Source organism: Leopardus geoffroyi, chromosome A1, assembly GCF_018350155.1.
Source record: "Leopardus geoffroyi isolate Oge1 chromosome A1, O.geoffroyi_Oge1_pat1.0, whole genome shotgun sequence".
Taxonomy (NCBI): Eukaryota; Metazoa; Chordata; class Mammalia; order Carnivora; family Felidae; genus Leopardus; species Leopardus geoffroyi.
This window is the reverse complement of record NC_059326.1, coordinates 27,384,346-27,397,587: the sequence shown is the minus strand read 5'-3', so window position 1 is coordinate 27,397,587 and position 13,242 is coordinate 27,384,346. Positions and strand designations below refer to the sequence as shown.

Below are 13,242 nucleotides of genomic sequence, written 5' to 3'. Positions count from 1 at the left end.
CCCAGAGAAAGGGAGCACGCTGACCACTTTGCAATCTTGATGACCTGAGTATTGGAGTCTTGGTTTTGGCTTCTACGGACACACTAGCAAAGATCCTCTGTTCCTGGCCACTTGATTCTGTCAAAGAGCCTGAGGTGGGTGAGTATTTTATTCACTGGTACGTCGAAGGAGACAGGTCAAATCCATGCTATTCCTCTGATTTTCTTTTTTGGAAATGGTGGCAGTTGTGGTCCTTCCCAGGCCCTTGAGACAACACGCTTCCCCTCGGACGAGCAAGCAATCTCCCTTGGTGTCTCCCATATCTGATTGAGCATCTTTCTTGCCTGTAATGCCAAGAGATTTGCATCTAATTCGGGGAGAGAGTTTTCAATCAGCATCTGAGTGTAGGCGGAGCACGAAAAGCAAGGTTCTCTCGAAGCTTCTCTCCTTTTTCCAACTCAGGAGTGATGCCCCTTTCTTGGTACCACATGAGGCCACCTCTTTGATTACAGGTTAGGGAACGTTTATTGGAAAAATGTCTAATTCTCCAGCACATTGGCTCAGAGGCTAGAAAGCTTCTTTAGGGATTAAACAATTCCCATGTAAGAAGCACACAGACTGAGACCAAATTTTATCTGTATCTCAGCATCAGCGGTGGCTGCCACCCTCTGGAAAAGGATTTTTATGGGAATAGGCAAATATCCCTGGAGAAAGTGCAACAGCCCCAGATATATGGACACAGAAACAAGTGGACCAATTTAAATCACCGTGTTCCGAAGAAGGAGTTTAAAGTTCTATTAATAAAAGGCAGAGTCACTCAAAGATGAAACTTTAGTATAACTCAAATAAAAGTGAGTTATGCGGCCATTTCCTAGCACATACGCCCCATGCGAGATCAGGAAGATCATTATGATGCCTCACAGGTGTGTGGCAGTCACCAGCCTTACCTGATTCATCGACTCTCATTTTTTTAGTCGGACTGTCACAATTCTCATCATCTGACATTTCCATTTCTTCTTCGCGGCGGATACCCATAAGCTGCTCGCTTTGAGCGTTCCGGAGCTCCTGAAAGTAGAATGTACGAGGATGTTAGAGTCACGCACACACGTCAACCTACCTTTTCTCAATGGTCTTTTGGTGTACTGGGATGCCCATACGAACGCTTAGAATCTGAAGTCTTTACACCTCCCAACCACTGCCCTGCTGTCATCTAGAATGAAAGTCTGAGCATATGGGGAGCGGAAAGATCCAGGGATAAAGACTAGTCAAGGGGCCTTCAGCAAATTATTTAATCTCTTGAGTCTCAATTTCCTCATCTGCCAAAAAAGGGGATGATAACATCACCTAGGAGGATTCCACGGAAATGCCTATCATCATGACTGGCACAGCGGTGGCTCAGAGCTAACGATAAGATACATGCACGGTGGCATTTATAAAAGGCCTGGTCGACCACTGACACACAGTGTCAATTCACGAATGTTTCCTCATCTCTCTTGACCTTGATTTACTTATTGGAATTCTGGTGATGATAATAGTTTTGAGGAGGAAATAAGTGAATGCCTGTAAAGCTCCTTACCGTCGTGCCAAACGCTTGGTTTGCTAAGTTGATAATGTGGACAACTACTACCCTTCACGCAAAACGGTGCCCCTGCATGTGTGTATGTGCCTGTGTGTGATCACACACACACACACACACACACACACACACACACACACTCACTATTCAGGTATCCAAATGGCACAATTCAAAAGATGCCGGAGGACCAATGAAAACAGATACCTTTTCGGCGTTTCACATTATCATGTAGGGTTTAGTGTTTCTGTTGTGTTGGTTGTTTTGACATCATTTAAAGATCTTAGGATCATGTCTTACTTTCTCTACTTACTAGAGGAGTGACTGCAGTCAAAGGCATTTACTTTCTTTGAGTCTTTGTCTCCTCACATTTTATAAAACGGGCAACAGTAATACAAGGCTGCTTGAATGCAAGAGTATATGTGAAAGCACACCGTAAAAAGGAAAGAACCAAAACACATTTCTGATGTGTTTTCAGGCACTACCTTGCCTAGAAGTCAGGACACTACAGTTGTTTATGGTAAGTAACTCTATTATTTTTGTACTAAGCTGAATAGCTTATGTTTGTGAATCCTTACCAATTCTATTCTCTTAGATGTACTGTCCTCAAAACAACAACAATGAAATGACTGCATTATTCTTCCCCCCACCATTGAAATTGAAGTCTCTAAATATAAACCACATAGTTAAGATAGTTTTGCTTTATCATGAACCTATGAATAACAATAAAAATAAATTATAACACCTAATGTATTAATGGCATGATTTTAAACAAAGTTCTAGTGCCCGTTTGATGGATGTGATATTTTATCGTGTGATAGGTTCTCTGATTTCTTCTCTCCTCCTTAGCTCATAGATTGTAACTTTGGTAGTAGGGCAGAAAAAAAGGAAATTATTTACCTCTAACAGTATTTGCATGGTCAACTCTGAGCCCTGGGAATCACCACTGCAGAGGACAGGGAAACGGGAGGGGGCAGAGCATCAAAGTTCCTGGGAAAGGGATACCCATCACAGGGAGTCTTGAGAGGTCACCGGGGTGATGGGCAATGCCTCCTCACTTGGCCATGACCCCCAGTAGAAAGAGGCACCGATTCCACCTTAAATAACACCAGTGGGTCTTGGAGGCATATGTCACATGTGATTAGTGGGGAAGCGTTTAGGTTGTGTAGAGCTAATTTTTCCGCGGACAAAGAACCCGGCTCCCAAAGAGGTGGTTTGAAAATACTTGAAACAAGGAAAAGTCAGGTGGAAAGAATAAATGAGGCCGAAAGGGCCTGTGGTTTAGTCCCTACAATTAATGACAGATTGTCATACTGTAGCGGTTCTTGCGGGGAAGGGTGTTGGCAAGAAAAAAAAATTGGGGAGGGGAAAAAAAACCCTGAGGGTGTTTCCACAGGGTGCCTCTGGTTCAGCAGTAAATCACTAGTGCACTCTCATAAATCTGTAAAGGTGTTGCAGATAATTAACAGATGCTGTACATGGGAACGCAGAAAAAATCAAGCCAATTATCAAGCTTCTACGCAACAGAGAAATCATCCACAATGTTAAACTACCAACTGGTATTTAATCAATTAAGCGACATGGAGGGGAAAAAATCAAAGGTAATTTAGAATTCTATTTCCTAGTATATCAAAAGAGGTGGGAGGAGTGGCAGGGAGGCGCAAAGCCCCTCTGCGGGAGCACCTTTCAGGACTGCATGCATCCATGTCTGCCTCTCCGTGTGTACCGAGCGAAGCAAGCGGTCTTCCTTGGAACAAAGCTGGAAGTCTTTGTGTGCCCTGCTCAGCAGCAGGACCATCAGGGAGGCAGGGGTCGGGGTGGGGGGGGGGCAGGGGGAGCAGGCACGTGGGAAGCGTGATTTGGATCAATAACCGATATTTGCTAACACTCACGTAGTAATGACAGCCTTTTCATGCCCAGATTATTTAGCATCATGTTGCTTGCCTTTCTCTTAACGTTTCTGTTAATCATGTGTGGTTTTTATGTGAAGGAAAAGAATGTACACAGATGTATATGTGAACAATTCATAGACTAGTCACTCCCAAATCTGAATCATAGTTTATGGATTTCAATTTGTGTTTGCATAGCCCTCAATCTGTCTGTTTCATCACAAACGAGGACTCTCTCCTCCCGAAAATCAGCCTTGACTCAGCTCTCGATTCAGTGTCTGGACGAGCAGCAGGTAAGCGCCCTTTGTTTTTCTGGCTCCTGAAAAATTAAAGAGAAAGCCCACTTCCTCCTTACTCAAAATCCTGAACAGAGGAATGGAACTACATCAGTCACCAGCCACCTTCTTAAGTCTTTGTGAAGAAAACAAAAAATGGCCTTCTTAACAATAAATTGCACCAGCATGTTAAGTGTCCCATTATTGTGAAGTCATTCAGGATTGGCCATAATAACAGTGATAATAAAGAATTCACTTGGTATTCATGTGGATGTTAGATCTCGTGCCATTGGTATTTAGCTGTAATTTAGCATTAGTTAATGGGCACTTAAAATGCTACCCAAATGACTGATATTATAGTGCTTGGTGGTTCCTCAAACGCTACATAAAACACTTATTTTACAAGTGTGAGCCCAAATCGTTGCATAAACAAACCTTACCTTCTAGAAGTTTTGAGATTTTGAAAGAGGGGAGTATCATTTAGAGAACTTTAGTACTAACATGCTAGTGATAGAGAGGCATCCAAATGGAAAACATTCTCTCGTTAAAAAAAGAAGCAGCAGCAGAAGAAGCAAAGATAGCATACTTACTTTTCAATTACAGGTTCAAAGCGTACACTACACTGTGGAGTTAAAAAGAACAGCTGGACGACCAATGACTAATGACACATTCTGGTCCTTCTAGGTGGTGAGAAAGGTCAAGTTCTGGCCTCTTTCCTTGGGGTAGATACTCACACGTCAAGCACTGATGCGGAAGGGTGGACCTGGCTAGCCTAGACATTCACTCCCCTGGGGAAAGGTGCCCTGGGGAGACTGGCTATATAATTGGCCGGCCAGCATAGGGCACTAAGGCATCGTTTACAAAGAGAAGGCACAGAAGAAAGGCATGCTAGCCATTTCTAGCCCAAAGAGCAAACCATCACCATCAGTTGCAGAATGCTAAAAAAAAAAAAAAAAACCCTCTGTATTTATTGAAAAGCTAGTCTTCTGTTTTACATTACACCTTTCTTCAGAATACGCAAGCAACACGTCTTGGCTTATTTCCGAGCTCTTTGCTATCAATGGGAGAGATGCCTTTCTTCCTTTGCAGGGGGAGAAAAACACTCAGTTTTCTAAGCATTAAGTCAGCTGCTTTTCTGGATAAGGCACACATCTGAGCTGGATTTAGAGCTGACAATGCGACAGGACAATGGCAGGACAGCTGCCCGCTATAACAAAAACCGAAATGGCTGCAGCCACACTATTCTCTGCCAATCCAGCTGTGTGATGGTGGTTAAAAAGTAATAATAAAATCACCAACCTCAGAATGCTTTCGCCAAATGTCTATGTTCTTGCGCTGAGCTTTCGAGAAATGGTCCCAAGCTTTTTGTCTGGTAGAAGCGTTGAAAACGGCCACAATCTGCTCAACTTTGGTGAACAAGGAAGTCAAACAAGACAAGTAATTTATGTTGTGATCACTATAGGGAAGCAAAGCAAAGACACTAGGAGTCTATGGATGATGTCATAGTAGAAATAACATCATCGATATCCATCCAATTTGTGCCTTTTTGTACTTACATTTTAGCAAGGCTGGGGATGTCTCCCTTCAAGTCTGTCTCCACAACTTTAGGTTAAAGCAAATTCTAAAATACAACTGGGTAGAGCTCATGGGCATCTGCTTCCAAGATTCTGCAGCTTTCATTTAAAACCGTGACTTGGTATGTCTACATACCTAGATCTATGGATATAGATCTGGTGTTGGCATACAGATGCCTGGGTTGGGGGCTTAGAAGTGAAGCCGGGGCGAGGCGGCTGAATGAGGGAGAGCCAGACATACATCTCTTGCTCTTTCGGTCTCCATCTCAAGGACTCAACTGCAGTCCTCTGAAGACATTACCGGGTCCAAGTTCCAAGCTGGGACAACGAATAGGTGTTTCATATCACCCCTCAATGTCAAGGGCCATTTTTACTCCTTGGCTCCTTTCTCCCCTCTACCCACCCCCCCCCCCCACCCTGCACCCTCTGCAGCCAGCCCTCCAGCCCTCTGGCAGGGAACTGGAGCAATCGTCTCCACTTCAAGACAGACCAAGGCTCACCCAACCAGCCGCACAGGCATGCAGATCTCATTTCAACACGGCCTGACATCCTGCTCCCTAGTAGTGCATCAAGACTACATACCATTCTGTTCTGCCATTTTCACTTTCCTAAGGCTGCCCTCCCACACCCCTGGAAGTTCTAACTCTCTCACTTTGGCTTCATTTAGCATTTTTTTGGTTCCCAGGCAAAGTGCTGTTGGAATGATAAACGTGTGGGGCCCTGAACAAAGCTATATAGCTATTAGGGGTGGGGCCAACCAACTGCAGATCCAATCTTTCTGAAACAGTTATCGATCTAGTAAGCATGGGATTAAGGAAGTGATAGCACTGAATTAACCCTATGATTAAACCTGAATTTCTGAATATTTAGTTAGGAAGGCCCAGTTAGAGTTACCTTCTCATGGATGCGAAAACTCTAACATAAATCCTTCTTAAGTGATTCCCAAGGCTCTATTATAAAAAAAAGGGCATCAAAGCTCTTCCAAATCTTCAAGGTGTCCAAAGTGTGGCAAAGAGTAATGGAATAATCCCCACAGAACAACGCCTGGTGCCACAACTTAAAAAATTATCACACAGAATAAGTATATGAAGCAGAGAAAGAAAGTAGATTCTGTTCACTTACCACATTGTAAATATCTTCCAACGCTCATGAGCAACCACTTCCCAATCAATGGGTAATTTTCACAGAGGCTTTTATGTTCACTCTTTTCTCTCTCGAGAGAATCCCAACTCCAAATCTCCTTATTTATCAAATTTTATCATCACGTCACACGATGAACTTGGTGCACTCAACTTTACCAGGAGGAGGTGCTATCACCTTAGCTCACGTTCCCCAGGGGCGCATGCGGCTCCCTTCCCCGACCTCGTCTGGAGGAAGTCACGCTGCCAGACGAGCCACACTGTGCTGCTCTAGGTGCTGACTTTCACCTGACCGCCACCTCCCGGGGCTCTGCTTGGCTCCACTGCAGCATGGCAGGTGGAGAGGAGCTGGTTCAGCCTCACTGCCTGGGCTTCCTGTTGTTGTGTCTGCATGTGGGCTGAGGTCGTGGGGGAATTTCAGCTTCCTTTTGCTTGGGCAACACAGAGTAGTCAGCCCAATCTGCAGTGGTGCAATGCACCGTCAGACGAGATTTCAGGGGTGGGCATCATGGGACTGTTGAAAGAGTATATGACCCCACAGAGTAGAGCTGTTTAAGAGGCATCATTTAGAGGAGTGAGAACAGAGGGGCACCTGGGTGTCTCGGTCGATTGAGCATCCAACTCTTGATTTCAGCCCAGGTCATAATCCCAGGGTCATGGGATCGAGCCCCACGTCGGGCTCCACAATGAATGTGGAGCCTGCTTAGGATTCTTTCTCTGCCCCTCCCTGTGCTTGCACTCTCTCTCTAAATAAATAAACATGAAAGAAAGAAAGAAAGAAAGAAAGAAAGAAAGAAAGAAAGAAAGAAAGATAGTTAAAGAAAGAAAGAAAAGTAATAACTGTGTTATCAAGAGGAGAAGGGGCAGTAAGGGTTGAGGCCAAGTATTTTGGTGGTGATAGTCAAAATTCTGCCATCAATCAAGAAAGGCTGTTAATAAAGGGGATACACTAGAGAGAAAATGATCACATATGTGTGTATAGAGTAGGGGGAAGGTAAGAGAGGCCAGCAATACCCATGGAAGCATAAAGAAGGGAAAACGCTTAGAAGACAGACCCAATGGCTGAATACTGCACAGGTTCAAGGGTGAAAATAGATCCTCTAATATCTACTCAAGCTATGTACCACTGCAGATATTTCCTGTTTGAGGCTAAGTATCTCAGTTATCTAGAACATGTTGTTACCATATCCCGGGGCATACGTTCAATTCATTCATCCACCCATTCATTTATTCAGCAAACATCTGAGATTCTCTAGTTACCTACCAAGCACTTCACTGATTGCTAGAAATATATGAGTAAGACAGCCCTTGCCCCTGATGGGATCAGTCTCTAGGGAGAGAGGAAGATAAGCAGATAATTATCCTATGCAAGAGAGGTATGGATGACGGTGCGGGGACATAGTAAGTAACCGGGGCCACAGTAACTAACCCGGTAGGTACAGTCAGGGAACACCCCCAAAGGAGACAACATTGTCACTAGGTCTTACACGATGAGTCAATGCTTGCTCCTTACTTCAAAGGCTAGGGCGAATGCTAAGTGAGGCTGGGTCAAGAAGGACAGTGGATGCTAAGCCAGGTGGTGAACTTTTATACTGTAACCTGAGGAGGCATATCTGAGTAGGGTTTGTTTGGGAGAAATGACGAAGGCTTGAGTGAAGGCAGAACAGGGAAACAGAGGCAGGAGCAAGGAGTCATATGATGGGGCAAGCTGATCGGACAGGTGGCTGAATTGCTATGAGGAAGGAGGGGGAAGACTAGCATGCCTCAGGCTTGGGAGACACCTCAGCAACCAGGAGGACAAGCCCAGGGGGAGGTGGGAGAGAGAACATAAGGGACCTGCTTGGAACACACTGAATTTGACATGCCCGAAGGTCATCCAGATGGAGCTGAAATACAGGTGGGGGGTTCAGAAAGAAGTCACGACTCAGAGACGCGTCTTAAATTTTCTCAATTTAATGCAATTTCATGCAGTTGTATTCTTTTCAATGGGGTAACTGATTAAAAGCAAAACTAAATGTGACGAACTCTATACTTCTTAATAAGTTTTGTACTTTCTCTGCAAATAATACCAAATAGTAAAGAACCCCGCCTGCCCCAAATAAAAGTAAAAAAAACCTTGTAACTCCGATTAGGTTTGAAAAACACTCTCAAGGTCTCTCCATGGCTCAGTTTCCTTCTCTCATTTCTGCAGAGACCACCCGGGAACCAGCCATTTGTCTTGCAAATGAAAGTTCTTGGGCACACGAAAGAACTCGGAAAGAGTGCTTGGATCAGCAGGAATCCATCATCATTAGGGAAAAACCACCTCAAAGAGTAGGGCTTAATGAATGTGATTCAAAGGCAGCAGATTTGCAAAATCATAAATCAGGATGACCGCTGGTACTGGTGTCCCAGGTAAAGACCAGACCCTCTCCGTCGTCTTAAAGTTCTACCTAAAAGCTCAGAGACAACATAAACCGTAAACAAGGCGGCCCTGGCATTTGTTCCAAAAAGCAGCTTACAGAAGAACAAATTCCAATCACCCCAGCCCATGCCTTTGCCACCCTAGTGGGCCAGCGACTTCTGGTTCTAAGGCCACATGTGAGCCTGGGTCAGGTATACGCTCAAACATTTTGGAAGTACTATCAACAGAAAGAGCTCAGTCAGAAAATTTCTTTTCTTTCTTTCTTTCTTTCTTTCTTTCTTTCTTTCTTTCTTTCTTTCAAAATTTTTTTGAAGTTTATTTATTTTGAGAGACAGAGAGAGCAGAGGAGGGGCAGAGAGAGAGAGAGGGGGAGAGAGAGAATCCCAGGCAGGCTCCATGTTGTCAGGGCGGAGCCCGATGTGGGGCTTGAACTCACGAACCGTGAGATCATGACCCGAGCGGAAACCAAGAGTCAGACACTCAACTGACTGAGCCACCCAGGCGCCCCCAGAAAATTTAAATCTATCCTTCACACCTTGCAAATCTATCCACCCCCCTCCGCCCGCCATCAAATTCTATGCTTCAAGTGTTTTGCCTCAATTAGGGTTTTGGAGAATCATGAAAAACTCAAAAGGGCTTTTTCATAACTATGCTTGAGTGTCAGTCTTCGATGTCATAAAGGAGTCCCTGACATATATCCAGCAGGTATGAGTGAACTTATAAGGAAGGATAAACAGAGCTTTGATCAAATCGCTCATCACTCTTTGCAGCTGCAAACCCCTTGTTAAAAGATTAGAAATTGCAAGCGTTTATTTGAGCAAAAATCAATCAAATTAGGCAGTGTCGAATGGTAAGAGCCCTCCACTGACTGGCAGGAGCTGGGAACAGGCCACAGGCTTTCACAGGAAAAAGGCGGAAGCAAAGCAAAGCAAAGCAGAGCATAGCAATCGTGGATCAGTCACAGCTTAAAATCTAGTTGCCTGCCTGCGATTGGTTGTCCTTAGGTTTCAGTTTTGTAACTTTTAGGCATTTATAGGCTTGGATTTGGGTTCGCGGATGGACACCACCACGACATCAGGGCCCCCTCCGTCTGGTGTTCCCCTTGTTTATTGAAGAATTTAACATCCCAGTAGTGATTATTCATTATCTTGTATGTGTGCACGTAAAGGGGCACTACACACGCATCACACGCACACGCATGTATATATTCTTCAGAATTAAAAAAATCCGTAAGACTAAGTAATGTAACAACTTTTTTTTTTTTTTTTTTTTTAGTACTGTCCCCTCCCTCAAAATGTTTGGCCATCTGCTGAATTCAGAGCACACTTCTCACCTGACAGAAAACATGACACGTTATCTTTAGAAGCACTTGTGTTCAGTATTCGGGAAGGAAAGCTCGGCACGGGACGTCCATTCACCCAGAAACAGGCCACATTTAAACAAGCTCTCTGGGAAGGAGCAGAGTGCCAGGCACGAAACCTCAGATTTCCGGGCTGCACGAGGCTCCTGAATTCTGAGCTCCGGGGCAGAAAGGCCTCGGAAGCAAGGCAGACGGAGGTTAGGCTCCTCCAAGGAGCACAAGCCCAGACCTTTCTCTTCCTTGTCCCCTGACTACCTACGTCCTCAGTCCTCCATGCTGTGTTCCAGCCAAATAGCTGTGAAACAGCCTTCAATCCATTTAGTGTTGCAAATGTCTGGAGACGCTAAGTCCTTACAGGCAGTAGCTTTGCCCAAATAGAGCACCTCAAACAAATCTTCAAGCTCAGTTTTTTGTTTTTAATGTTATCTGGGCTCATCATAGAGCCTGACTCGGTAGGGTTCAGAGGAAATTTGATTTTCCTTTAAGGGATAACATCTTTTCCATATCCTCTATGAAGAGCTCATAAAAGATGTTCGAAGGCACGTAACAAATGAAATAGTTGACTTCCCCCACCCCGGCTGGTTCCTGTTGCTTTGAAATACTAAAAGCTAGGGTAGAATTGATGAGTCTGGGCTCTGGACTGAAAAATTACAACAGAGGGAATGTAGTAAGTGATTCGGGCTCTCAGGACACCCACAAGAGCAAGACAAAGCCAGAGGGAGGAGCAGTTAGTGTCGGACACAGACAGGGGAAGCTGCTAGAAGAGGTTCCCAGAGAGATTCCTGCCTACTCAGTCTGGGTCCTGAGCACACAGGAGCCTGCCAGTCAGTCTGGCAGGAAGCCCAGGAAATAGAGAATTAACACGGTCAAACCCATCTATTAGGGAGGCATGGACTGGAATTTCAAGTTGAGGAGGAAAAAGGGCATTCTGGGGTTTTCTCCTGAGATGAAGAAAAAGAGCATTGCTGCGTGACACCGTGAATCCATTACAGCGTGTTAAACCCGAGGCCATGACACCACGGGTGGGCATCACCTTTCTTAACATCCTGGGTAGATGAGGCCGGATGTTTAGTTCTTTGGGGGAATGTGGACGGAGACAGAGAGAAAGTGGCGATCAAATTATATATATATATATATATATATATATATATATATATATATATATATAGGATATATAGGATGCTTTTAGCAAATTTCAAGCAAGCACGGAATGGTGACATTATTCAAATAAATGGTAAGATATTAGGTGGGCGGTGACTTCTTAAGCTTTGTATAAACCCCAATACATTTCAGGAACTGGAGATCCCCTTATTAATACATATATTCAAATATTCTGGGAAGTATCAAAACAAAAATCTATGAGAATATTATAATTTTAATGGTTCCTTACAACACGCAGCATTTATTAGGCTTTTAAAATCCAATAAATCCCCCTGCCTAGATTAGCCCTATTGACTAGATAAAAGTGATAGATGTATTCAAGAAAAAAGGAATAAAATGAAAAGTAAAAGGTTACCTTCCCATCCTGGCTGCCTCCCATCCAGTTTCTCTCTTTAAAGGTAACCACTCTTAACAGATTCTGGCATCTCCATCCAGGGAAAAATCTTACGCATGTAGTAGATAGACTGTGTCTATCCTTTTTTTTTTTAATTACAAAAAGCATAACCTTTCTTCACTTACACAAAAGTGCTGACATTGTATATACTATGCTGAAACTTGCTCTCGCTTAACATATCTTGGAAATCTATTCATATGCATGTTAAAGGCACTTCATTTCACCGCGTTTCCCTTTTTCACGCTTCGCAGGTATATTGTACCTTTTACAGATTGAAGGCTTGTGGCAACCCTGTGTCGAGCAAGTCCGTCAACATCATTTTTCCAACAGCATTCGTTCGCTTCATGTCTCCGTGCCACGTTTCGGTCATTCTCGGTAATTCATTGCAATACTGCAACCTCCTCATCATTATTACACTTGTTAAGGATGACCATTGAAATTGCTTTGGGGCACTGCGAACCACACCCATATAAGATGGCAAACTTAATCGATAAATGTGAGTGTTCTGATTGCTCCACTGACTGGCTCTCCCCCCATCTCTCTCCCTCTCCTCAGGCTCCCTATTCCCTGAGACACACCAAAGTTGAAATTGGGCCAACGAATAACACTATGATGGCTTCTAAGTGTGCGAGTGAAAGGAAGATCCAATCGATGTGGCAAGCTTCATTGTCGTCTTATTATAGGAAACTGCCACAACCAGCCCAGCCTTCAGCAGATATCACCCTGATCAGTCAGCGGCCATCAACAGCAGACAAGATCCTCTGCCAGCAAAGAGATTACAACTCTCTGAAAACTCAGGTAATGGTTAGCACTTTTTAGCTACAAAGTATTTTTAATTTAAGGTATGTACATTTTTTTAGACACAATGCTATTGGACGCTTAATAGACTCCAGTGCAGTGTAAATATACCTCTTATATACACTGGGAGACCAAGATATTCATTTGATTCACTTTATTGCAATACTCACTTTATTGTGGTGGTCTGGCACTGAACTCGCAATAGTTTGGGGGTATTCCTTCGTTAATCAGGTTGTAACGAACATCCTCAGACATGTCTTTGGGCTTTTTAAAATAATGTTTTAAGTTTGTTGATTTTGAGAGCGAGAAAATGTGAGCAGGGGAGGGGCAGAGAGAAAGGGAAAGAGAGGGCGAGAGAGAGAATCTCAAGCAGGCTCCACACTGTCAGCATGGAGCCCGACAGGGAGATCCAACTCATGAACTGTGAGATCATGGCCTGAGCTGAAACCAAGAGTTGGACGCTTAACCGACTGAGGCACGTGGGTGCTCCTGGACATTTTTATATAAACGTCTTTATAAGAAATTCTTGGCAGTGGAAAAGATAAAAGAGTATCTGAATTAAAAAAAAAAAATTTGTTTAACGTTTATTTTTGAGAGAGACAGAGACAGACCGCCAGAGAGGGAGACACAGAATCCAAGCAGGCTCCAGGCTCCGAGCTGTCAGCACAGAGCCCGACGTGGGGCTCAAACCCACGA

General features: G+C 44.0%; 1 protein-coding gene across 14 annotated transcripts in view; it reads right to left on the bottom strand.

Moving 5' to 3' along the window:
• Positions 1-13,242, bottom strand: part of ENOX1 (ecto-NOX disulfide-thiol exchanger 1) — a 557,584-nt gene that overhangs the window by 117,711 nt on the left and 426,631 nt on the right. For all 14 annotated transcript variants that reach the window (XM_045477335.1, XM_045477409.1, XM_045477389.1 and 11 more), the window contains 2 exons: positions 5,016-5,122; positions 927-1,044 (listed from right to left, as the gene is read on the bottom strand). In XM_045477335.1, coding sequence (XP_045333291.1) covers positions 927-1,044; positions 5,016-5,122 — 225 coding nt within the window. The remainder of the gene's footprint in view (positions 1-926; positions 1,045-5,015; positions 5,123-13,242) is intronic.